This window comes from Hoplias malabaricus, unplaced genomic scaffold, assembly GCF_029633855.1.
Source record: "Hoplias malabaricus isolate fHopMal1 unplaced genomic scaffold, fHopMal1.hap1 scaffold_64, whole genome shotgun sequence".
Classification (NCBI taxonomy): Eukaryota; Metazoa; Chordata; class Actinopteri; order Characiformes; family Erythrinidae; genus Hoplias; species Hoplias malabaricus.
In genome coordinates, this window is record NW_027100876.1 from 200001 (window position 1) to 227150 (window position 27150).

At 46.4% G+C, this 27150-nt stretch overlaps 2 protein-coding genes across 8 annotated transcripts in view; one reads left to right on the forward strand and one right to left on the reverse strand.

The window, feature by feature from the left end:
• letm2 (leucine zipper-EF-hand containing transmembrane protein 2) overlaps positions 1-8680 on the reverse strand; it is a 9428-nt gene extending 748 nt beyond the window's left edge. The window contains exons 1-11 of one of the 5 annotated variants that reach the window (XM_066658790.1): positions 8276-8310; positions 7302-7360; positions 3334-3715; positions 2995-3138; positions 2590-2727; positions 2022-2225; positions 1620-1739; positions 1251-1370; positions 964-1050; positions 311-376; positions 1-120 (exon numbers count right to left, since the gene is read on the reverse strand). The exon at positions 1-120 is cut by the window's left edge and continues 748 nt beyond it. In XM_066658790.1, coding sequence (XP_066514887.1) covers positions 67-120; positions 311-376; positions 964-1050; positions 1251-1370; positions 1620-1739; positions 2022-2225; positions 2590-2727; positions 2995-3138; positions 3334-3715; positions 7302-7360; positions 8276-8296 — 1395 coding nt within the window. In that variant the 5' untranslated portion in view covers positions 8297-8310 and the 3' untranslated portion in view covers positions 1-66. Of the gene's footprint in view, positions 121-310; positions 377-963; positions 1054-1250; positions 1371-1619; positions 1740-2021; positions 2226-2589; positions 2728-2994; positions 3139-3333; positions 3716-7301; positions 7361-7446; positions 7674-7781; positions 7832-8275; positions 8311-8353 lie in introns of those variants that run through there. The other 4 variants (XM_066658791.1, XM_066658789.1, XM_066658793.1 and 1 more) reach the window with 4 other exon arrangements.
• Positions 8681-10255: 1575 nt separating this feature from the next.
• The window catches only part of nsd3 (nuclear receptor binding SET domain protein 3), a 32491-nt gene continuing 15596 nt past the window's right edge, over positions 10256-27150 (forward strand). For all 3 annotated transcript variants that reach the window (XM_066658784.1, XM_066658786.1, XM_066658787.1), the window contains exons 1-14: positions 10256-10638; positions 17519-18589; positions 19278-19437; positions 20176-20330; positions 20577-20901; positions 21027-21262; positions 21430-21532; positions 21744-21844; positions 22149-22194; positions 23075-23205; positions 23297-23422; positions 23528-23648; positions 24032-24229; positions 24319-24498. In XM_066658784.1, coding sequence (XP_066514881.1) covers positions 17564-18589; positions 19278-19437; positions 20176-20330; positions 20577-20901; positions 21027-21262; positions 21430-21532; positions 21744-21844; positions 22149-22194; positions 23075-23205; positions 23297-23422; positions 23528-23648; positions 24032-24229; positions 24319-24498 — 2908 coding nt within the window. In that variant the 5' untranslated portion in view covers positions 10256-10638; positions 17519-17563. The remainder of the gene's footprint in view (positions 10639-17518; positions 18590-19277; positions 19438-20175; positions 20331-20576; positions 20902-21026; positions 21263-21429; positions 21533-21743; positions 21845-22148; positions 22195-23074; positions 23206-23296; positions 23423-23527; positions 23649-24031; positions 24230-24318; positions 24499-27150) is intronic.

A 27150-nucleotide genomic window follows, 5' to 3' on the forward strand; every position in this document is an offset into this window, starting at 1 on the left:
GAGTCAGAGAGAGAGCTCCTCTTCTTGAAGTTTCTCAGATCATCAGAGTTCAGGAGTAAAATCCTCTCAGAGGCCGTTTGCACTCATCTTCGATTTCTGGGCCATCTCTGCTCCTTTAGCCTACACACACACACAGACACACACAGACACACACAGACACACACACAGAGTGTGGATAGAGAACCGGAGCTCAGTGAAACGTGAACATGTCGGGGTCAGTTTGAGGAAATAATTAAAGACTTAAAGAATCAACAGCTGTGATACGAGAATTTAGCTCAGGACTCACACACACACACACACTTTCACTTACATGTATGAGCTGAGCCTCTGCTGAGGGCATGTCCAAACCCTGTGGCTTCTCCCTCAACTCCTCCGACTAAACACACACACACACAGTGAGAGAGAGAGACAGATATTAACACAGACACACACACACGGTCTCAAACAAACCCCACTGTGTCAGACTGGAGCCGGAGGCAGGGTGTGTGAGGTCTAGCGCTTGAATTAAAACAGACTGAAGGCAGCATTCAGTCGAGAGGATTTTATTAAATTAACATAATCTTGTTGTGTTCATGTTCACATTAAAGCGTGAATCTGGAGCCCACCAACTCACACACTGTGAAACAAGAGCCCAGTCACTTTTCCGTGCGCTGCCTGAGTCTGAAAACACGGGATAAAAGAGCCGTTCTGGTTCTGCTGTGCGCTCGGGGTCGGGGTGAACAGCGAGCGGCTCATTATCATTTAAAGGAACAGGTGCTGAAAGCGGGCGTTCTGAACAGGGGCTGTTTACACAGGGGGAGAACACTGCTGTGGGGCTCGTGGGGTTTGGACCAAAGCGGGTCACAGACGTTTCATCAAGAAACAGAACTGTGTTCCACTGTGGAGACGTGGAGTGGGGTGTGAACTTCAATAAACTGGTTTAAGGTGGTGTGTGTGTGTGTGTGTGTGTATTCTGAATCTCACCTTGTGTTCTGTGACAACAGCAGCGGTGTCCCGGAGAACGTCTGCAGATGAGGGGACAGGTTTCTCACTCTCAGCAGGAGACACTGTCTTCTGTCACACACACACACACACACAAATTACTCTAATGCATATGTAAATACAGAGAGAGAGTGGTTTTAAACCACAGTGGGAGACATTACAGTAGCCTGGAGTGTCCACCTTCACACACTCGGCTCTAACAGAAGTGTTTCTACTCTGAGTCAAGATCAAAGATGTGTGTGTGTGTGTGTGTGTGTGTGTGTGTGTACCTCTAGTTTAGGGACTGGGGGAATAACCGGAGGTTTGGGTTTGAGGTCGGTGAGGTACATGGCTCTGGACAGCAGCAGTAAAGACGGAGGAACATTCTCCTTCAGGTGAAGATCCAACCACTACAACACAATCAATACCCAATCAATACTCACTACAACACAATCAATACCCACTACAACACACTCAATACCCAATCAATACTCACTACAACACAATCAATACCCACCGCAGACAGACTACACTGCGCTGCTGGTCAGTCAGGGCTCTCAGGGCACTGCCCTGTGCTGCCCCCTGGTGGAATACCTGAGAATACCTCTGTGTGGGTCGGATCAGAACCAGCACAGTCGATATCGAGACTCATAGGTTACCTGCTGGAGCTGCTGCCGGAGCTGATCCGAGGTCAGACCCAGGGACCGCATTCCTCTACTCCGACATGCCGCCTGGAGTTCAGTCACCGTCATTACACCCACCCCCTCTCTACTGATCATCTACAGACAGAGAGAGAGAGAGAGAGAGAGAGAGAGAGAGAGAAAACAGAGGAGAGACAGAGAACAGAGGAGTAAGAGAAAACAGAGGAGAGAGAAAGGTATATTTGCATTAGCACAGCATTAAGATCCTTTTCTAAACACCAGAAATGTTCCGGAATTTTCCCGGAATAGCTGTGTGTGTGAGAGCATTGGTCCCAAACATTGTTCATTTCTGACCCCCCTCCACAAACATCACCCCCACTCCCTAAACCACCCCAAACTCACCCCCTTCCCTCCCCTCACCTCGTCGTCTGTTTTGATGGTGCGGAGCTGCATCATCAGCTGGAAGCGCAGCAGGTTGTTGGTGCCGATGGGCTGCAGTTCTAGCAGTTTACACAGAGCCACCAGCTGGGGGCGCTCTAAATGCTCCAGGGTCAGCTCATCCTCAAACAGCTTCGAGAATTTCACTATGTCCTTCGTACTTGGCTGCTCACCTGTGTGTCTCACCTGTGCGTGCACACACACACACACACACACACACACACACACACACACACACACACACACACACACACACACACACACACACACACACACACACACACACACACACACACACACACACACACACACACACACACACACACACAGAGAGAGTTCAATATTTTCTTTTAATATCTGTCTCTAACTCAATAACTGGCTTCTTTCCAGCCAGTGTGTCTGTCTATCTGTCTGTCTGTGTGTCTGCATGTCTCTTTGTCTGTCTGTCTGTGTGTGTGTGTGTCTGTCTGCATGTCTCTTTATCTGTCTTTGTGTCTGTCTGCCCCTCTGTCTGTCTGTCTGCCTCTCTCTTTTTCTGTCTGTCTGTCACCTGCTGGACGTAGGTGGAGAACTTCTGCGTCTCGTCTCCCACCGCAGCCTTGTTCCGTCGAGCCATCTCCGCTATCGTCTCCTGGAGAAACTTCGCCAGCTCCAGTTTAGCAGCTAATCCCTTCTTCTGCTTCTCTTCCTGTGCAGAGAAAACAGAGACACACAGAGTGAGACAGACAGACAGAGGGAGAGAGAGACACACAGCGAGAGGGAGACACAGAGAGAGAGAGAGACACACAGAGAGAGAGAGACACAGTGAGTGAGACAGACAGACACAGGCCTGAGGTGAGTGTTGGGTGAAAGGTGGTCTGGGGTCTCCTCCCTCTTTAGCAGTGTGATATTCCCCTTCAGACCAGAACCTCAGAACCCAGAACCAGGTTCTAACAGCAGGAGAACACACCCCTACCTTCTTGGACTCTGTCTCGAAGGTGGAGGGCAGCATCTCAGGGAAGAGTTTGAGGAAAACGGGAAGCAGGAACTCCATAAACGGAACGATGATGAAGACCATGAAGGGAACCAGACGGAACAAATCAGCACAGGTTCTCATCAACTACAGGAGAACACACAGAACACACCAGAGTTAGAGACACAGAGAGAGAGAGAGAGAGAGAGAGAGAGAGAGAGAGAGAGAGAGAGAGAGAGAACAAGACAGAGAGAGAGAGAGAGAGATAGCTCGTGAGGTGCCCCACCTCTTTCTGGGTGGTTGTGTGTGTGTGTGTGTGTGTGTGTGTGTGTGTCTCCGTACCCTCCTCCTCTCCCTGCGAGTGAGCTGTTGTCCATGTAGGAGTCTCCACACCATTCTGCCTGCGATGGTGGTGTCGATGCCGAGGAGGCGGAAGCCATGGTAATAGTGTTTCAGCTCCTCCACCACCCGCTGCCCCAGGGACTTCTTCACCACTGCTTTACTCACTTCCGCCGGCTCCGCCTCCGCCCTCTGCTCCACCCCTCCTGGAGCGCCCTTCGGTTCCTGCATCCAGGGGGGGGAGGAGTGCAGTGCCCTGGAGGGCAGGCAGGGGGCGCTGGAGCATCGCGGGGACAGTGGCCTGGAGAAGCGAGAGGACAGGAACTCGGAGCGATAAACGCAGGCCGTGGACACGGGGCAGCGCTTGGACAGCAGATACGACCCCCTGCACACACACACAAACACAGGCTCAACACCAACAGCCGACCGGCAAGGTGTGGACACACAGTCAGGGCCACTAACTAAGTCACACACACACACACACACACACAAGCTTATTCTGGTTTTGTCTTAGGTTTTTGTTTGTGTTTTCCTCTCGTCCTCAGGAAGTCTGTGTCACTGAAAGCTGGGGTTTTTGAAACCCATGTAGAGAACTGTGGAAACTCTTGCGTTTGTGGAGTCATGTTTAAAACACTGTACACACACAGCTCCTCACTCCCTCTACAGTGAACTACATCAGTCACAAACTACACTGTACACACAGCTCCTCGCTCCCTCTACAGTGAACTACATCAGTCACAAACTACACTGTACACACACAGCTCCTCGCTCCCTCTACAGTGAACTACATCAGTCACAAACTACACTGTACACACACAGCTCCTCGCTCCCTCTACAGTGAACTACATCAGTCATAAACTACACTGTACACACACAGCTCCTCACTCCCTCTACAGTGAACTACATCAGTCATAAACTACACTGTACACACACAGCTCCTCACTCCCTCTACAGTGAACTACATCAGTCATAAACTACACTGTACACACACAGCTCCTCGCTCCCTCTACAGTGAACTACATCAGTCATATACTACACTTTACACACTCAGCTCCTCGCTCCCTCTACAGTGAACTACATCAGTCATAAACTACACTGTACACACACAGCTCCTCGCTCCCTCTACAGTGAACTACATCAGTCATATACTACACTGTACACACTCAGCTCCTCGCTCCCTCTACAGTGAACTACATCAGTCACAAACTACACTGTACACACACAGCTCCTCACTCCCTCTACAGTGAACTACATCAGTCATAAACTACACTGTACACACTCAGCTCCTCGCTCCCTCTACAGTGAACTACATCAGTCACAAACTACACTGTACACACACAGCTCCTCGCTCCCTCTACAGTGAACTACATCAGTCACAAACTACACTGTACACACACAGCTCCTCACTCCCTCTACAGTGAACTACATCAGTCACAAACTACACTGTACACACACAGCTCCTCGCTCCCTCTACAGTGAACTACATCAGTCATAAATTACACTGTACACACACAGCTCCTCGCTCCCTCTACAGTGAACTACATCAGTCATAAACTACACTGTACACACACAGCTCCTCGCTCCCTCTACAGTGAACTACATCAGTCATAAATTACACTGTACACACACAGCTCCTCGCTCCCTCTACAGTGAACTACATCAGTCATAAATTACACTGTACACACACAGCTCCTCACTCCCTCTACAGTGAACTACATCAGTCACAAACTACACTGTACACACACAGCTCCTCACTCCCTCTACAGTGAACTACATCAGTCATAAACTACACTGTACACACACAGCTCCTCACTCCCTCTACAGTGAACTACATCAGTCATAAATTACACTGTACACACACAGCTCCTCACTCCCTCTACAGTGAACTACATCAGTCATAAACTACACTGTACACACACAGCTCCTCGCTCCCTCTACAGTGAACTACATCAGTCATAAATTACACTGTACACACACAGCTCCTCGCTCCCTCTACAGTGAACTACATCAGTCATAAATTACACTGTACACACACAGCTCCTCGCTCCCTCTACAGTGAACTACATCAGTCATAAATTACACTGTACACACACAGCTCCTCACTCCCTCTACAGTGAACTACATCAGTCATAAACTACACTGTACACACACAGCTCCTCGCTCCCTCTACAGTGAACTACATCAGTCATAAACTACACTGTACACACACAGCTCCTCGCTCCATCTACAGTGAACTACATCAGTCATAAATTACACTGTACACACACAGCTCCTCGCTCCCTCTACAGTGAACTACATCAGTCATAAATTACACTGTACACACACAGCTCCTCGCTCCCTCTACAGTGAACTACATCAGTCATAAACTACACTGTACACACACAGCTCCTCACTCCCTCTACAGTGAACTACATCAGTCACAAACTACACTGTACACACACAGCTCCTCGCTCCCTCTACAGTGAACTACATCAGTCACAAACTACACTGTACACACACAGCTCCTCGCTCCCTCTACAGTGAACTACATCAGTCACAAACTACACTGTACACACACAGCTCCTCACTCCCTCTACAGTGAACTACATCAGTCACAAACTACACTGTACACACACAGCTCCTCACTCCCTCTACAGTGAACTACATCAGTCATAAACTACACTGTACACACACAGCTCCTCTCTCCCTCTACAGTGAACTACATCAGTCACAAACTACACTGTACACACACAGCTCCTCACTCCCTCTACAGTGAACTACATCAGTCATAAATTACACTGTACACACACAGCTCCTCGCTCCCTCTACAGTGAACTACATCAGTCATAAACTACACTGTACACACACAGCTCTTCACTCCCTCTACAGTGAACTACATCAGTCACAAACTACACTGTACACACACAGCTCCTCGCTCCCTCTACAGTGAACTACATCAGTCACAAACTACACTGTACACACACAGCTCCTCACTCCCTCTACAGTGAACTACATCAGTCACAAACTACACTGTACACACACAGCTCCTCACTCCCTCTACAGTGAACTACATCAGTCATAAACTACACTGTACACACACAGCTCCTCTCTCCCTCTACAGTGAACTACATCAGTCATAAACTACACTGTACACACACAGCTCCTCACTCCCTCTTCAGTGAACTACATCAGTCACAAACTACACTGTACACACACAGCTCCTCACTCCCTCTACAGTGAACTACATCAGTCACAAACTACACTGTACACACACAGCTCCTCTCTCCCTCTACAGTGAACTACATCAGTCACAAACTACACTGTACACACACAGCTCCTCACTCCCTCTACAGTGAACTACATCAGTCACAAACTACACTGTACACACACAGCTCCTCACTCCCTCTACAGTGAACTACATCAGTCACAAACTACACTGTACACACACAGCGCCTCACTCCCTCTACAGTGAACTACATCAGTCATAAACTACACTGTACACACACAGCTCCTCACTCCCTCTACAGTGAACTACATCAGTCACAAACTACACTGTACACACACAGCTCCTCACTCCCTCTACAGTGAACTACATCAGTCACAAACTACACTGTACACACACAGCTCCTCACTCCCTCTACAGTGAACTACATCAGTCACAAACTACACTGTACACAAACCGAGACTGAGTCGACTCTCGACTGTATGAATCATTCACCAACAGTCGATACAAACGACCCCTACCTGGTTTCCTACCCTCCTCAAAAAGGTACACAGCGACAGAGGCCGTGTTCTCCCTGTTACAGATCAGTGGAGCATCACAGTGATTCTGAAATTGAAATTCTAAGGTAGAAATATTACCTAGTGTGGCTTTAACACACTTTGACAAATTTAAAATACAGTGGACAGAGATTTCCACACCCTGCAGACACTAAACTGAACAGTTCTTGGTGTTTTGTTTTGTTTAAACGAGAGCAGGGTCAGGGTCTTACCTGGACCTGGTCACGGCGAGCAGCACCTGAGAACTAAAGACCGCCATCACGGGCCCAACCTGTAAACAAACCCAGAGAGACGAGCAGTCAGAGAAACAACAGAGGTTTCACAAGTTACCCCCAAACATTACACTGTGGTGTTTACTTTAACTCAGACAGATCCACCCAGCGGCCAAACCTGGGTATTACACACACGTCCCTGCAGCTCCTCAGGTAATGTTACACACGCACAGAGAGAGAGAGAGAGAGAGAGAGAGAGAGAGCTGGGTCAACACATTTATCATCTGAGAGAGTAGAATAAACACAGTACCCTCTCGAGTCTTCAGCCTAAAGGGAGTAGGGGCACATGAATGCAGATACACACAGTATTTACACAAAAGATTAATCAACAAAGACCACTTCCATCGGCCTCTGTTCTCACAGGAACCCAAACAAGATTAATCAGAGATAAAAAAAAAGATTAAATTACGACTTCTTCACCTTCGCATTAGGTTACAGTCTGTAACTCAATCGGACTGTTTTTATTTTGGTTTGGTAAAGGTTTAAAAGAAAAGCAGGAAATTGTAATACTACAACAAAATTAAAACAAGAATCTTATTTTGATTGGCATCTAATGATTCAATGAATCGACTCTGCGTCATTTACTTTAAAGCACAACAAAAGTCGATTCTTTATTCAGAGAGTCGGCTCGTGTTTTGTTCTACAGTAAGTGACTTAGAGTCGATTCAGACCATTGAATCTTTCGGAGCGGCACGAGTTAGAAGGCCGTGCTAGGCTAACGCTGGATTTCTGTACCTCTGTGGAGAAAGTGAGGGTAAAACATGATTTAAGTCACCAAAACAGCATAAACTACCACTCCACTGCGTGGATTACACTCCGGATTCACACAGTACAGTGTTTAAAATAATAACACGCTAGCTAAACTCATATTACCGAGGTCAAGACCTCAGACATGATCAACACTTAACACAGACCCTGTCCGGGACCACAGTCATTGCAGGAGCCGGGCAGGGAGGCGGGCCGAGGTCAATAGTGATTATATAAAAAAATACCTGGGTATAAAGCACGTCCTTGACGTTCTTGGCTGTCAAATTACAGTGCTAATCATTCGACTCCTGAGCCGACTCCTGAATCAATTAGGCAAGCTCCGTACGAAGGGTAAAATGTCGTCGTTTTCGACGGTACAGGAAATAAACTGAGATTTTTCGAGGCGAACTGAGCCATTCACAGCACGTAGACGCTCCTCTCCGCGGGATCAAGGTTTTAACTTCAGAACATGGCCCTCACGGACAGCAGTAACACCGGTCTAATGTCTCCGGCTCCGGCTTTTCCCGTAAACTCTCTCCGTCCGGTTCTAGCAGCTCCTGATTGGTGCGCGCAGCGTGATTGACATGACAGACCTCCAATAGGCGCTGATCTCTGCTTGAGTGACTGTGACGTACGCCACTGAGCGCACAGAAATCTGACACTGGGGGGGCGGTTGATATAAACCAATCATCTACCAGAATACCGGTTCGCGCAAGAGAGGCTCTGGCCAATCACCTTCAAGAATCAGGACAGGCGATACCTATGGCCCCGCCTGGTGACGTCAGCTAATGTGTTCTACTCCTGCGCTCTGATCTGGGATCAGTTCTTGCGGAGGAATGTGCTGAGACTCGGTTTAAGCGCCGTACTGGGATCAGCTCTCTCAGTTTACACAGAGCTCTGCCTCGAAATGGCCGCAGACCCCAGCGCTGTTTTGTTACCCATAGCAACAACATTTATTTACAACGTCACAAAACATACGCAGCCATCTCCCAAAGATTTAAAGTTGTAGTGTGTGTAGTAATCACAGGTTTGTAGTTATTAAGTAATAATTAAGTATTATTTTGTTATTATAAAGTAACAAAGTATTATAATAGGTTGTTAAAGAGCACATGCTCTTTACGTTAGATCAAATTCTCTTTAAATCTGTGTGGACTTGCTGTATTTGCTCAAAAGAAGAAGTGATACCTTAATCTCCTTTGAGGGAACTGAGTCCACATCTGACCCTTCCTTGGCAGAGGAGACACACAGAGAGAGAGAGAGAGAGAGAGAGAGAGAGAGAGAGAGAGAGAGAGAACTCATTTCTCAAAATCTCTCCATCATCATCTCTTTGGATCATTTATGTTGTAATTGACCCGCAGCATCCTGCATGTCCCTCTACACCAGGACTGGGTTTAAACACCACCATCTTCTCTAAACTATGGCCAGACATCAGCCGTGTGTCCCCCACTGTTTACTGTAATCACTTTCTGTGAGGATCTTATAGAGAAGGACACTTCTGCAGTAACAGCCTCTAATCTGTCTTTAGGTTTCGGAAACCTGCCATGAGAAATTGATTATATTTACCCTTTATGAGTGCATTAGTGAGGTCAGAGTTTGCAGCTTTGTTGTGAGGATCTGATGGGATTTTGGCACATTCACCAAATTAATCACCCAACATCCTCTGATATTGGGTAATTACAGCACTCCAGCTCTTCTCAGAAGAATGGAATGGAGCTCCATCACTCCAGAGAACGCAGTTCCACAACTAATAAACTAAATAATTCTTTAATAAGTGTGTTTTTTGTTTGCTATCATGGATGGGTTAAATTCAGATAATACATTTCTCCAAGGTGATTACTAATGTAAGACTTCTTCTCCTTCAATGCTGTAGGCTTTTAAACACCTCTGGCTGACTCTTGGTGTTGGTCATGATTAGCTTAAGCTGCTGCGTGCCGTTTCAAACCTAGCCGAATCCATACACTGTGAATATCTACAAATTTAAACAAGTGATTTGTTTTACCCGTTTTTTCTATAGAATGAAAATAGCGAGAAGAAAAACTACATTTCCCAGCATGCCCTTACACCTCGGGCCTCACAGCCAACCAGAATAGCTTTTGTTTTGGCGCTGAGAGCAGGGGGGGCTTTTGTTGGAGCCGTAGAGACTCACACTGCAAAAGGCTGGAATTAAATATATATTTATATATGAGGTTATATATTTTATATGGCAGAGAAATTACCCCCGTCTGCAGTGCACAGAAATAAACAGAAACAGAGAGAACAGAAACGGGGCGTTTTCCCACATTTTACAGCGTGGGGATCGGGACTGAACTGAACTAACCCAGCGGAATATACAGCGCTTTTGTGTGTGTGTGTGTGAGTGTGTGCGTGCGCGAGTGAGTGTGAGAGAGTGTGTATGTTTGAGTGTGTGTGTGTATATATATTTATATAATTATAGCTGTATATTCGTATACATCCAGAGAGAATTAGATTCTGTTCCTTGCCCTCGGACCCTCATTATCCGCGGTATTGTTTAGGATGGAACTCGCTGAAGGTACCGACATTTTTTAATGTTTTAAACAATTTCCCGTTCGTTTCAGTGCATCATTTTTCTGAAAAAAAAAATCTGAGGTTGGCTTCTCGTTCGAATCGCCCATACCACCTTAAATAATACAGCTAGCTTCTTTCGTTTAAGGTGGCGCGGAAAATTTGCTTCACCAGTTTCACTTCAATTGGTACAGCGAGCCTCCACTTCTTTAAGGTGGCTCGGACAATTCGAATCACTCATTCCACCTTAAGTAGCACAGCGAGACTCATTCGTTTAAGGTAGCACGGACAGTTCGAATAATAAGCCAGCCTCAACCGTGTGTTATTTTCTGAAGGGCTTCTGAATGAATTAAATTGCTGCATGCGGCTGGATTTCGTAATTAAACCGAGGCAAAAATAGGGATTGTTGTATTTTTTTTACCGATTTTACACGCTGCAGTCCGGCAGATTTGGTTTAAAGGAGCCATGATGGATAATAACATTCCTTTTCCAACGAAATGTACGCATTATATCCCACTACAAAGCGATACTTATTGACAAAAATAGGTTAAACGGATCAGATGAGCGTAGATTGATGCGGTTCTGACCGAACACTGAGGCTCCGTTAGCGTTATTCCCCGTTCACCGCGTTAGCTTCTGTGCTAAAGGCCCCGGACTCTAACCGTCTTTTACCTCAGAATTAACAGGGAAAAAAAATCAAATTCCTCGAATCAAACTATTAAAAACGCCCTTTTGTAAAACGCAGTGTTTATACATTTGGGTCAAACTGTAGTTTCAAGCTTGCTTTTGTGTTTAGTTCAGTATCCATTTAGTTTTAATTCAGAAATGAAACTGATGCGGATTTGTTTTTCTTAAACGACTCGATTTCAAAAAAAGGTGTTTTTTAAACACACTACGTACTTTTTGTAATTAATATGATGAAATATGAAAATAACATAGACAGCACCGCGGGTTTTACCCGAGTATATTCAATATTCAGACTTTATCGTCTCTAATTAATACGTGAGGTTTAATTGTGGTGGGGGAGTTTTCATCAACTTGGCAACAATGTGTAATACATTACATTTACAAAACTTTATCAGATTAGTAGATACACACCTAAAGTGTTCTTCACAAACATCACTCTTTTATCTTGTTTTAGATAACGAAGGCAAAAACATATGAGCAAACTTTTACACCACTACTTAGTTTTACACCCACTTTGCATATAAAATAAAATGGTATAGTTTTTGTATTAATGGATAAATCATATTAACATTAAGAGTTTTAACTGTGGGTTATACCATGTAAGTTGTGAAACACACAGTTTAAACAGGATCTGATTTTGCTGAAGAAACAGAATAAGGAAAAAATGATATTAAATTTTACACATAATAAATGGTTAATAAATAATGAAGTATTTGAAGGCGGTCGTTCCTCAGTTCCACAATAAACCCAAACTCTGTTCATCGGTGAAGCCAAACTCAGCACAGACACGAGGCTGTTTCTGAGGTTAGAGAGATGCTTCATATCATTTTAACGATTAAAAGCACATTTGCTTGATTCAGCTCTGAAAAAACAAACTATGTAATTGTCACACTGTATTCACGCAGGAGGTCACAGAGCCGCCGGATGTCATTAGTTTTCAGTGAGAGATGGTGGTGTCTGACGACCGGAGGCAGCACCTGTGTTGGAGAAGTTGGTGATGCAGCATAGTTGATAAGTTTAACTTTATGTAAATGAAGAGTGAAGTGAGGCCGTGATTATTGGGAATCTAGTAGGATGCTTTATCTCCGCTGCTCTCTCGTGACAACCAAAGCTCAGAGGAATTCAGAAATGCTCACAGGTGATGGGCGACTAAAGCTGAAAATTGCGAATACATAGTTTAAATACACACTGATTTTGGAGTCACACAACAAGCCCATAACCAGCGTCCTGTCGAGTTCTTACCTGGTCCAAGTGTACTTTTATATGTACAGCCACCTAAACCAAATGGTAGGATATTTCAATAGAATAAACACATCGGAATATGCTTCAAACACAAGTATAAGCAGGATATGTGTTCACTGCCATAACTGCTACTGTGGTGGAACATATACTGTACCTTTTAATTAGGATCAGAACTGTACCGTACTCTATATTAACTGTGGATGTTAAAGTCGTGTTGGTGTCATTCGCCCCGCTTCATCTCCAGGACTTTTATTGTGTTCTTTTATTCTCCACAGTTGTGTAATGAAAGATTACAGAGACCCCCCTCTCCTCCTGGAGAAGAGAACGTAATGAACCTTTAGGGAACACAACTGGACTCTAACACCACTGCTGCACCTTTAAAGATACACTCCACTGTTTGTACCTTTAGTGACAGTAATGCGCCATACTTTTTTTTTTTACTGACACTATAACATTAGACTAAATCCGTGTTGAGAGAAAAGATAAGTTAATTAATAACAATAAGCTAAGATTGTACAATGCACACGAGCAAAACATGAAACTGTGGGTCTGAGCATGTGCAGAACCACTAAGTAGCACATATTTATAGGTAAAACAGCTCCTCAGAACATGATTTATATATGCTGAGTATTTTAAAGCGGTTTTGTAACCAGAATGTTTCCGTAATTAACCTCTCTCTTATATGAAAGTTATATATTAACTTTCATACAGAACCTGTTCTGTTCATCGAGTGTTCCTCAGTAACACATCTCTCACAGTCTCGCTCTCAGCTCATAGTCTCTCACTGAAGAGTTCTGGCTCTGGTTTGATGTGAGAGTGGGATCTGGTCAGGCATTGGCTGCTGAACCAGTGATTGACACATGAAAGCAGTAAACCCCACCCACAGAATTAAATCTACACCCCTGCTGGATCAGAACCAGACGCTCCGACCAAGAAGTGCAAACAACAGCAAACGCATGTGTGTGTGCTCCTGTTTGTGTCTCAGAGCTCTGTGTTTAATCATTCACAGTTTCTCACTGAGACTCGGAGTGAAGCTGCGACTGGCAGGACTTTATCCTCTCAACCTGTCAATCACTGCTTCAGGAGCCAATCACCGACTAGATCCCACCCTCGCACCAAATCAGGGCGGACACCAGCCCCAGAGACACTCGCTGAGTTCCGTTCTATTTAGTAGTATTTTATTTTTAATCCTAATTAAAATTTACATGTTTAATGTTGAAGTATGAGTTTTAATAAATAAAAAAATAATTAAAATAGTATTATCTTGCAGTATAATGTTAATAATCAAATACATTTGAAGTCAGTCGTGTTAATGCTTCGAGGCAGATAAGACTTTCCGGTTGACGTCATAACTCTATTTGTGTGACTGAGGTTACTTAGGAGTCTACATAGGACAGGCCTACACAGGATATGCCCTACCTCGGCTGCAGCCTAGGTTTGGAACACAGAGCTGACAGTGAGACGTGTAACTGAGGAAGGATTGATAAAAGCTGGTTACAGGTCTCTTCCATTGTGGATTAACAGAAAGTGTCTTTTAAGAAAGTGACTTTTCTTTAAAAGTGCTATAGAATTATAATGTATTATTATTATTATTATTATTAAAGCCGGGTTTTCTTCATTAGCTGTGGTAGCAAATGTTCCACTGGTTGGTGTGTATGTGCTCTAGCGCAGAGCAACGGTACATGATCCTCAAGCTCGGGATAAGCGTAATCAGCCGTTTGTGCTGTTTCAGTCTGAAGTGTGGAGTGCTGTGCCTCTCCAAAGTTACACCTCAGTGAACATAGACATGATCTAAATCTGTATGTATGAAAGTCTCTTGTCTGCATGTTTGCATTACTGTGGGAATCTGGAGCCCACCAACCCACACACTGTGAAACAAGACCCCAGTCAGTTTTCTGTCTGCTGTTGAAGTCAGAAAACACAGGATAAAACGAGTCGTTCTGGTTCTGCTCTGCGTTTGACGTCAAGTGCAGAGACTTTAGAATGGCCCCACCCCCTCGTCCGAGTCTGTCCAATCACAGCGCTGGACCTGCGTTTATGTGAGAGCACAAAGACGAGCTTAAACACAGCAAAACATACACAGCGCGGAGAAATAAGAGCACTGAGTAAAAACGGAGAAGAAAGAGAACAGAGTGAAAACGGCTAAAAACCAGAGCTTCTGCTCCTCGCTCCTCACTGCTGTGCGCTCGGGGTCGGGGTGAACAGCGAGCGGCTCATTATCATTTAAAGGAACAGGTGCTGAAAATGGGCGTTCTGAACAGGGGCTGTTTACACAGGGGGAGAACACTGCTGTGGGGCTCGTGGGGTTTGGATCAAAGCAGGTCACAGAAGTTTCATTAAGAAACAGAACTATGTTCCTCTGTGGAGGAGAAGGGGGATATTTAATGAAACACAGTGTTTTACGGCTGAAGAATGGCCATGTTTTCCTTCAGCTGAGTGTTTCTTCTATTTTGTTTTCACGTGTACAGAACTCTCACTTCATTTTTCTCTATTGTTTGCCTCTGGATTTAGTCCCTCTGAGCTTCAGAGTATTTCTCGGCTTGGTCTGTCTTGTTTTTCTCATTTTTGCTTTGTCCATTTTATAATAAAATCCAAATTGCTTACATCCAGTAAACAGCTGATACTCGGCTTTGTTTACATGGAATTTTTAAAAAAAAGGGTGGGATCATGTTCCCTCCCTGGAAAAAAAGTGGAGGACCACTGTCTCCTACCCGCTGCTCCCTTACACAGGTCATCAACTACTGGGTTTGCGCAGCTAGGGCTGTCTCTGTTGTAACAGGGTTCAAAACTGAGATGCGCGATATTACCGTCCCAAACAACTTAATTCAACAATTTATAGTTGTATACTTAATTCATCCTGACTCTAGTGCTACACTCCTAATTGTCACCTGGAACTGGACTGAACTGTTCCTTTTGAGGCGTCTCCATGACTCGGGGCTGCTGGAGGCAGGTGGGCTTTGATAGCTAGAGATCTCAAATTTTGAATTTCCCTGTTTCACAGCGACCTTTCTGGTACAGATTTTGCATACTGCCTCGTCTGAATCGCCTGACTCTCCCTTTTCGCTTGTTTAAAGGCTGAAATGCTCCCAACCTGTCGAAGTTGCATTTGGTTTTGTGGTCAGTTTACTGCCATTTTGTCCATTTTATAAAACGAAGACTGATACTCGTTCAGATGGCAACAGTTGGGTAAACATTCATTACACACACACACACACACACACACACCAAAGTGTAAAACAAATAGACCATGCAACGAAAGGGAAAACACGTACACACTGCGGTGGTGACGCTTCTTGTGATTCTTTGCGGTTGGCTGGTTAATAGCGTGTTAATAACATATTGAGGTTATTGCAACAGCTCAATGAGTAGCACGTTGTGTTTTCAACACAAATGAATTTAATTGGGGCATAATTAATAAAACTGTGAAACATTATGTAATTTACACATAAAACTTTAGATGTTCAGTTATAAAAGTCCATAATAAAGTAAATTTTTGAGGTCATTTGGCGCACCTCCTCTTGCTGCTTCACTGGTGGTGAGCGTACCACAGTTGGAGAACCACGGGTTTAGAAAGTTGCTATTCCTGAGCTTTTGTGGAGATATCAGTGCTGTAAATGTTTTAGTTTAGTGCAGTAACTCAGCATCATGTCACACAGGCATCTGTCAGACGCTGATGGTTTTTAAAACTAAACTGAGACAGCATTAAAGGAGATGTCCTCATAGGAACAGACTGAGCTCCGGTCAAACAGAGAACCCCGGAAACCCCCCATTGCTGATTATTAAAGAACCGAGTTTCCCCTGACGTCTGCGTGTCACTGTGGAGTTTTATGAAACAAAAACAGTAATTTCTCCTTTCCACACAGTTTCCAACATCTCTTTAGTCCTTGGAGTAAAACCACCTCATACACTAAGAGTCTGTTGAGCTCTGTTGCAATTGACTTCCTTGGCGTTTAAAAACAGAATTGAACTGAAACACCTCTTATAACTTCAGAGCAAGTGCACACTGCTAAACTTGTAGAACGAATGGGTGGGGCTTAACTGTTGTAGGTGGAGTGGGAGGGGCTAAATTTGTAGTACAAGTGGGTGGGTTCTAAATGGATGGAGCTAAACTGTTGTATAATGGGTGGGTGTGGCTTAATAGCTGTGTAAAGAGTGGGCGTCTAAACAGGTGTGTGATGATTGTGTAATCTTATGTTTTTGTTGTAGTTTGTTTTATGATTTCTGAGTGGGATTCTGTCCCGTTGATGATGACACTTTAGAGAAATGCTCATGTGTTTTCGTTAGATCCTGTCCAGTGTAAGCGGCTGCATTAATAAACCACAAGGCGTTCTTCACTACACTGCGTCCAGGTTCAGTCGAGCGGTTCCACCTTTCCAGAAGTCTTTTCTCTCCTTCACTGGAGCCGGAGTTAAAGACTCGACCGCTCTCCAAAAGTCCCCACAGTCTTCGTCGTCTGGAACTGGATTCTCGAGTTCTTTTCTGTTTCCGTCGTAACTCAGTGTGCTGTTGCAGTGATTACATTTCCGCACTTATGTTTAGTGACCGAGCAACCATAACCCTGTGTTCACCCCGACCCCGAGCGCACAGCAGCGAGGAGCAGAAGCTCTGGTTTTTAGCCGTTTTCACTCTGTTCTCTTTCTTCTCCGTTTTTACTCAGTGCTCTCTTACTCAGTCCTCGTCTTTGCGCTCTCACATAAACACGGGTCCAGCGCTGTGATTGGACAGACTCAGACGAGGGGGCGGGGCAATTCTAAAGTCTGTGCCCTTGACGTCAGAAGTGGAGCACAATCAAAACAGCTTGTTTTATCCTGTGTTTTCTGTCTCAGGCAGCGCACAGAGAACTGAATGTGGTCTTGTTTCACAGTGTGTGGGTTGGTGGCCTCCAGATTCACACTTTTTTATGACGCGTGTTCTTTAAAGTGAACCAACTTGAATGTTGTTTGTGCCTCTCTCCCCAGGCCCTGTAAGAAAAAGGGAAACTTAAAGGATGCTGGAGCAGAACAATGGATTTCTCCTTCTCTTACATGCAAGGGATCATGGGAAACACAATTCAGCAACCCCCTCAGCTCATTGACTCGGCCAACATCAGACAGGACGAGGTGTATGATGCGATCAGCGACCCCGGGGACGAGGGCGGGGCCCCGGCGTTCGAGTCCCCACTGGAGTCTGGGTTCTCATACCCGGCCGACGACCTGGCCGTGGCCAACGGGTACCAGCAGGGCGTGGGAGCGTACGAACACCAGGCCAAGTTCGCTCTGTACTCGCAGTTCCCCAACGGCTCGGCCAACGGCTACGGAGCCATGCGCAGCTACTCCGACCACGGCCTGCTGCTGGGGGAGGGAACGGTTCTGAGAACCCCGGTTCTCCAGGAGAAACCTTCCTCTCACATCTCTCCTCCTCCTCACGCTCACATCCATCACCAGCCTCATCCTCCTCATCCCCACCCCCATCCTCACCATCAGCATCAGCACCAACAGCAGCATCAGCACCATCACCCTCCAAACCCTCAGCTCTTACCTCAGCACCATCATCACGCCCAACCTCCTCCCTCCTCTCACCTCCTTCCTCCTGTCTTCTCCCCTCCTCCTCCTCCTCCTCCTCCTCCTCTCCTCCTCCACAATTCTCCCCCTCCCCATCCTCCTCCTTCTCACTCTGTCCACGATGCCCCGGCCACCCCCTCCCAGTCCCACTCTCACTCCTCCGGCCCCAGGAAGGCGGAAAAGAGTTCTCCAGAGATAAAGATAAAGATCATAAAGACGTATCAGAACGGCCGCGAGCTCTTCGAGTCGTCTCTGTGTGGAGATCTGCTGCAGGAGTTCCAGGCGTCTCAGGCGTCCGGCCGCAGACATGAGCTGAAGAAAGAGAAGAGAAAAAAACGGAGCGGACGCCATTCCTCCTCCGCCACCTCCACGGCCGCTGCCGCCACCCCCACCCAGGAGACCTCTGACCAATCACACGCCAGCCACAGCCAAGAGCTTCCTGCCACATGCAGCCTCAAAATCCCCAAAACAGAACCCAGAGAGATCAAGGTGATGACCGCTGTTTGTTGTGAGGACACTCTCACAGTCGTTGTTACTGTAGATTTCACTGCAGTGTCCTCCACTTCTGTCTCCCTGAGAACATGCCTAGTCACAGATGATTAGGGAACAGCAGGGGGAGGAGTCACTGCGCTGGGAAGGGTACAGTGGGTGGAGTCTCAGGGGAAATAGTCCTGGTATTTACATCTGACAAAAATGGTTTAAATTATCATTATCATAGTGTTTTTCCATTACACCGTCCCTCCTCTTCTCTACTGGACTCTACTGGTCTGTTCCACTCCTCCACCAGGTGAATCAGGTCCTGGTTCTGGAAGTGGGTTCTTGTTTAGTGGCTGTTCTCTCGTGGTTCAGAGCGAGTCGAGTAGGGACTAAACCGTGGCGTGTAAACCTTGCAGAGCGCTGATCGTCCAGAGAGAGTCGTCACTCTACGCCACCCATCTTTCAGTTTCCACAAAGATAAAAATAACAACATCCTGAAACATCCAGGTGGCAGCGTGGGCGCCATCACAGACCCCCGACATAAACCAAACCACAGTAGAAACGGAAACGAATCTTTAATTAAACACTAAACAAAGCTTTTTCTCTCTCAGGCAGAGTGTGTGTATGTGTGTTGTGTGATGTTGCTCAGGTTGTGATTGAAGTCTGTTCCTCATTTGTGTTTGTGTGTGTGTGTGTGTAGGTGGAGAAGAACTTCCCCTCTGTGATCATCAGTCCCGGAGTGTGTGTGGATTTTGAGATCGGGGACCTGGTTTGGGCAAAAGTGGGAACCTACCCCTGGTGGCCCTGCATGGTCTCATCAGACCCTCAGTTGAAGGTCCACACTCGGATAAACACCAGAGGTAATACACACTGGATACACACTGAATACACACCTGATACACCTTGCATACACTACAAGTACACCCTGGACACACTCCCAATACACACTGGACACAATCCCGATGCACAGTGGACACACTCCCGATGCACAGTGGACACACTCCCGATGCACAGTGGACACACTCCCGATGCACAGTGGACACACTCCCGATGCACAGTGGACACACTCCCGATGCACAGTGGACACACTCCCGATGCACAGTGGACACACTCCCGATGCACACTGGGTACACTCCCGATGCACACTGGGTACACTCCCAATGCACACTGGATACACTCTCAATGCACACTGGATACACTCTCAATACACACTGGGTACACTCCCAATACACACTGGATACACTCTCAATACACACTGGATACACTCTCAATACACACTGGATACACTCTCAATACACACTGGATACACTCTCAATACACACTGGATACACTCCCAATACACACTGGATACACTCCCGATGCACACTGGACACACTCCGGATATACTCTCAATACACACTGGATACACCAGAGTGAGTCTCCTGTAGCTGAACTGTATTAAACAGTTATTGATTGGTGAAGAGCTGATATAGAGGCGTTCGATTGATGTATTCTTTATTAATCTGTGTCTCTGTAAAGAGCTGTTTCTGCAGCTGGACGTCTGTTTTGTGCTTTGTAATGAATGGTTGTGTGTGCGTGTGTGTGTGTGTGTTTTACAGGTCATAGAGAGTATCATGTGCAGTTTTTCGGCAGCGTGGCGGAGCGAGCGTGGATCCACGAGAAGAGGATAGTGGTTTATAAAGGTGAAAATCAGTTTGAGGAACTTCAGGCAGAAACACTGCGGAAAACCACCAACACCACAGAGAGACAGAAGGTCTGTCAGGATTCATTCTGTCACAATACTTAATACTCATAATACATACAGAATAATAAGAAAATATATTTAGTACTAATAATAAATACAGAATATTAAAAATATGCTGAATATATACAATACTTACTGCCTGTGTAATATTTAAAACCTTTCACGCTGAACAACTCACAGTAGTTACATTGACTGCTCTCTGAATGCTCATTCCTGTAATGAGAGTTGATCCAGATGTTTCCCTGGTTCTTCCAGCTGTTGAAACCTCAGTCTCAGCGTGAGCGCGCTCAGTGGGAAGTGGGTGTCGGCCACGCTGAGTCAGCTTTGCTGATGACGCGCGAGGAGAGGAACGAGAACTACACCTTCATCTACGTCGACAAGCAGCCGGATGACGAGGACAAGCCCAAACCCCTGTCCCCCAGCGTCCGCAGCAAGAAACTGGGCCGGCGCCGCCGGAGCACCCGCGACGAGCCCTTACCCCGGCGCCAGCAGCCCCGGCGCCAGTGCAGCATCACCAGCGCCGAGGACCACAGCTCGCCCAAACACGAGCCGGCAGAGGATACGGACCACAGCCCTGAGGGTAACGCACCACTGCACACACAGTCACCACCAGGGGGCGCCACACTGCTGCACTTACACCTGTAAAAAAATCTTTATTGGTGATAGGTGGGTTTGCCCTTGACCTGTTGCCCCCTCCTCCCCCAGGTGGTCCAGAGAGTCCTGAAGGAGAGTCGAGTCCGAGGAAGTCTCCCCCTCCCGTCCGAACTCCCTGGAGGACCGCAGCCGCGCGGAAACTGCTCCCACTCTCCATCACCATGAAGAAACTCAACGTGGAGATCATTAAGTGTGACTGGCAGCTCCCCAAACCCAAGGTGGAGTCTCCGCCCAAACAGGAGGAGCAGGAGGAGCGGGAAGAGAGGGAACAGCCCCCGTCTCCTGAGGTAACACTCAGTCACGCTGTTGTTATCGTTATTAATCAAAATAATAATAAACACATTAACTGTAGCACATCGCGGGTTTATTTCTAACTTTATCAGCCATTTACTTCAGGTGTGTGTGTGTGTGTGTGTGTGTGTGTGTGTGTGCGCGTGCGCGTGTGTGCGTGCAGGGGTTGAGCGATAAAGCTGAGGCTGAGACGTGCTCCAGTGAAGAAGAACGAGCTTCACCCACAGCCTGGAGCGACCCAGAGAGTGGAGAACATGCTTCAGAAGGTACACACACACACACACACTAAACCGTACCCTGAGGGCAAAGAATAAACCCGCTTTACGTTTTTAAGCTGCTCCATAGTTTTGATCAAAAATCCTTCTTTGTCCACACCACCCCCTCTCTCTCACTCGCTCTCTCTTTGTGTGTGTGTGTGTGTGTGTGTGTGTGTGTGTGTGTGTGTGTGTGTGTGTGTGTGTGTGTGTGTGTGTGTAGAAGCAATGGAGAGGAAGCAGCAGCGGAGGTGTGTGAGGAGCCGCTCTGAGTCTGAGAAAAGTGTGGAAGCTGTTCCAAAGAAGAAAGTGAAGAAAGAACAGGTAAAAGCACACACACACACACACACACACACACACACACACACACACACAGTGGGATCACTGCAGCATCACCCGGCTCAAACACACCAACATCAAAACACTTTGTTGTTCTTCACTCAAAGAACTTTTTAACTCTTGAGGCCTATCAGGGAAAGAGTCCTGAAGCACGCTGAGGGTTTTATTGTGTACACTGTCTGTGATAAGTTGGACTCTGTGTGTGTGTGTGTGTGTGTGTGTGTTTTCAGGGTGCTTTGGTTGATTAAGAGAAATGGATGTTTATGACTGATCTCTCATTTTCTTTCAGACTGAGATGGCACCTCAGATGGACCTTAAAACTGGATCACAGAAAGGTGACTCTCCCCACACCACAGGAGCACACACGGACGGAGACCGATACACAGACAGAGACACAGACGGAGACAGAGACACAGACGGAGACACACACAGAGACAAATACACAGATGGACACACAGACGGAGACAGATACACACGCGGAGACACACACAGAGACAAATACACAGACGGAGACAGATACACAGACGGAGACAGATACACACGCGGAGACACACACAGAGACAAATACACAGACGGACACACAGACGGAGACAGATACACAGACGGAGACAGACACACAGACGGAGACAGACACACAGACGGAGACAGACACACAGACGGAGACAGATACACACAGACGGAGACAAATACACAGAAGGAGACATACACGGAGACAAATACACACAGAGACAGACACACAGACGAACACACACACACACGGAGACAGATACGGAGACGGACACACAGACGGAAGGACAGAGATGGGGATGGGAGGACGGAAAGGGCGGGGTTTCCCAAAGATTTCCTAGGAATAAGATCTCAGATAAATGGTGGCACAAGCGTTATATTAAACAGGTCACTGCATGATGTGGGAAGAGCTTAGAGTGGGTCGTGATGATGATCAATATGTTACTGCCTTTGCATGTTATACCTTTATTCTGTGATTATTTATCAGCTTTGTATGTTTATATATATATATCTATTTTATTTATTCGTACGTCTCTTATTCTCTTTATCTTATAAACTCTATTCTATGTTGCTTTCTTTTTCATGGAAGGAGTCGTCATCAAAGCGTTTCACTGCTAGTTGTACCATGTTTTACTGTGTATGTGTCGAACTGATTTGATCTAATATAAAAATGTGAGGATATAACCCTTAGGTGGCGCTGTTTTGCAGGGGCAAGTGAGATCTCAGACTCTTGTAAACCACTGAAGAAACGGAGCCGAGCCTCAACAGACGTGGAGATGGCGAGTTCTCTCTACAGAGACACGTCCGACTCTGACTCTAGAGGACTCAACGATCCACAGGTAAAAAAGCACTCGCCCACTCTCCCCTGAGCTCGCCCTCTCTCCCCTGAACTGACTGTGTATTCTGTGTGTGTGTGCACGTGTGTTGTAGTGTGTGTTCGGGAAACGTTCGGACAGTCCTGCCACTCTGGACCCTGACGGTTCGGACGCTCAGTCGGTTGACTCCAACGTCTCGCGGCAGAGCAGCGGCTCATCCAGAAAAGACCTGGTCTGCCAGGTGAGTTCAGTTACCGCAGGTGAGATCTGACACTAAACAGAGAACACTTACCTTAGCCGTGGGAGCATTAGTACAGGTTTGGGGTGTGTGTGTATGTGTGTGCAGGTGTGTGAGGTAGCTGCTGATTCGCTGCTGAGCTGTGAGGGTGAGTGTAACCGGCTGTTCCACGCTGAGTGTCTGAGCTCCTCCGGCGGAACCGATGGAATCTGCTCTGAATGCAGAACAGGTGACTGCTTCTTTCTGTACCTCCCACCCCTGTCTCTCTCTCTCTCTCTCTCTCTCTCTCTCTCTCTCTGTACCTCCCACCTCTCTCTCTGTCTCTTTCTCTCTGTACCTCCCACCTCTGTCTGTCTCTCTTTCTGTCTGTCTCTCTCCCTCTCTCTCTGTACCTCCCACCTTTGTCTGTCTCTCTCTCTCTGTACATTGCATAGAAATTAGGGGTCACTATTAATCACAAAAAAATAAATCACAAATCACATTATTTACAAGATTAATAATGATCAACAAAGAAGGTAAAAAAAAAAAATCTATGTAACACAGTGTAACAGTGCCATAACAACACTGTCAGTAAATAAAGTCTCTCTCTCTCTCTCTCTCTGTCTCCCCCAGGACTCCACCCCTGTTTTTCGTGTAAGGAGTCTGATGGAGAGATGAAGCGATGTTCTGTTGGAGGCTGTGGTCGTTTTTATCATGAAGCCTGTGTTCGGAAATATCCATCCGCCAACATCGAGTCCCGGGGAATGCGCTGCCCACAGCACAGCTGCGCCACCTGCTGCCTGCAGGGAGACATGCTCAAGGCCAACAAAGGTCAGTACAGCGCTCTCTCTTTCTCTCTCCATCTCTCTCCATCTCTCTCATATCTCTCTCATATCTCTGTTTTTCTGTGTGTGTGTCAGGGCGGATGATGCGGTGTATCCGCTGTCCCGTGGCGTATCACACAGGAGACAGCTGTGTGGCGGCGGGGAGCATGTCCCTGTCCCCTCTCCTCATCGTGTGCAGTAACCACTCGAACCCGCGGCGAAACGGACACCTGGCGGCTCCTGTAAACGTAGGCTGGTGTTTCATTTGTGCTCGAGGTAAGACCCGCACTCACTTTCAGACTGAGACAGACATGATAGTCCTGTTTGATATTAGCTTTTACAGATTATTATTACTGTTTTATCATAACTGTTTTTACTGCTAATATTTGTAGAGTATGAGTAAGTTAATGAGCTCTGGTTCAGTGTTGTCTTTGTGGATGTTAATGTTCTTTCTCTAACTGTAGGGACACTGTTCTGACTGCAGTTTCTAACATTTCTTTCCTTCTCTCACCTAATCTCTCTTCCTTTTAGATGTTCTGTGTGTTGATAATCCTCCGGAGCTTGTTTCTTTATTTTTCTGTAAAAGATTGGTTCTGTGTGACCCTTCAGAAGTGTGACTGAGGTTAAAGTGGACTTACACACGTCTCCTTTATAAAAGAAGCAGTGTGTTTCCTCTCGTGTTTCTGACTCTGTGGATCTAAAGGTGTTATCGGTGACACTTATAATTATGATAATGATAATGCATTTTATTTAAAAGCATAGTACCTTCTCTAGGAGCATTTTACACACACTCCTCACAAACCCAGGGCCCCACAGTTTCCAGAACTCACAAAACTGAAATATAAAAAACCCCACGAGCCCCACAGCAGTGTTCTCCCCCTGTGTAAACAGCCCCTGTTCAGAACGCCCGCTTTCAGCACCTGTTCCTTTAAATGATAATGAGCCGCTCGCTGTTCACCCCGACCCCGAGCGCACAGCAGTGAGGAGCGAGGAGCAGAAGCTCTGGTTTTTAGCAGTTTTCACTCTGTTCTCTTTCTTCTCCGTTTTTACTCAGTGCTCTTATTTCTCCGCGCTCGTTGTGTTTAACCTCCTCTTTGCGCTCTCACATAAACACGGGTCCAGCGCTGTGATTGGACAGACTCAGATGAGGACACAGACACACACACACACACACAATCTCGCTGATCCAGAGTCAGTGACGGGAGCAGTGGATGTGGTTTTCTGAAGTTGGTCAGAGCCTCTCTGTGAATTTAACGAGGCTGTGGGGGATGCCTCAGACAACAGTAAGGGACCGTCATCAACGTTCACCTCCTTCCACACACACACTGCTCAAAACTGAACAAACCTTTGTGTTTCATTTTTATTAAAAATAGATTTCAGTAAATACAGAGCTTTCTGTTTCTATATGATAATGCATTTCTTAAAAGAGAAAAATGAAAATGCCATGAATCAGATGATTTCAACTTTCAGTGGAAGTTAATTTAAAAAGATGTTGTTATTCAGTGTCATTTTGGAGTGTTTCTATTGGGCATTTATCTATAAATTTACAAGCAGGGTCTGTCCCAAAGCCTAGTCAGCTGTCTAACTAAAGAGCACTTTACGACACAGTCAGCGCGCTCCCGACACGTGTCCTGTCCCGATTCTTAGACGCCTCATTATGCTGCCTACTGAGATATCTTAATTTGGCCGAGTTTTAAAGTGGCATCGAATCCTTCCTCAGCCTTGAAGGCAATCCCAGGATTCAACACAAGAACATTTATTCATTCATTATCTGTAACCCTTATCCAGTTCAGGGTCGCGGTAAGTCCAGAGCCTACCTGGAATCATTGGGCGCAAGGCGGGAATACACCCTGGAGGGGGCGCCAGTCCTTCACAGGGCAACACAGACATACACACTCACACCTACGGACACATTTGAGTCGCCAATGTGACCGTCACCGTGTGTTTTTTGGACTGTGGGAGGAAACCAGAGCACCCGGAGGAAACCCACGCAGACACAGGGAGAACACACCACACTCCTCACAGACAGTCACCCGGAGGAAACCCACGCAGACACAGGGAGAACACACCACACTCCTCACAGACAGTCACCCGGAGGAAACCCACGCAGACACAGGGAGAACACACCACACTCCTCACAGACAGTCACCCGGAGGAAACCCACGCAGACACAGGGAGAACACACCACACTCCTCACAGACAGTCACCCGGAGGAAACCCACGCAGACACAGGGAGAACACACCACACTCCTCACAGACAGTCACCTGGAGCGGGAATCGAACCCACAACCTCCAGGCCCCTGGAGCTGTGTGACTGCGACACTACCTGCTGCACCACCATGCCGCCCAACATAAGAACAACTTCCGTAAATGTCACTCTTCTCCACGAGTAAAAATAATTAAAATCACAACTGAGGCGCCGCTAGCCACCGAGGTGAAAAACACCGGTTGCGTGCAGTGGACGGGAACAAGCCGAGTCACAGTCACTCTCTAACTACAGAATCTCAATAACTCTCCTCAAGAGGACAGATGACCGTTAGAGCGCCGTCTAATTAAACACCTGTCTATACACTCAGTGCCTAACTAGGGAGCTCACTAGGTTTTGGGACAGACCCAGAGTGTGAAGGACAGCTGCTCCGATCAAGTGATGTAGTAACTACACACACACACGGAGATACCCCCCTTGTCAATAAAAATAAAAGTAATAATAATATAAGTAAAATAAAATAATAATAATAATGTTAATAATAGTAGTAGTGATTAAGGCCATGACGGCCGCCGTGTTGTGTGTTTGAATCGGGAAGCGTGTTCCGCAGTGCCCTCTCTCCCAGTATTCCTGAGTTGGGAATGCTGGTGTGTGGCTGGACTTAGTCTCAGAGCGGAGCAACAGACAAAACCTCATGGAGATCAGAGTCTGATTGAAGATTA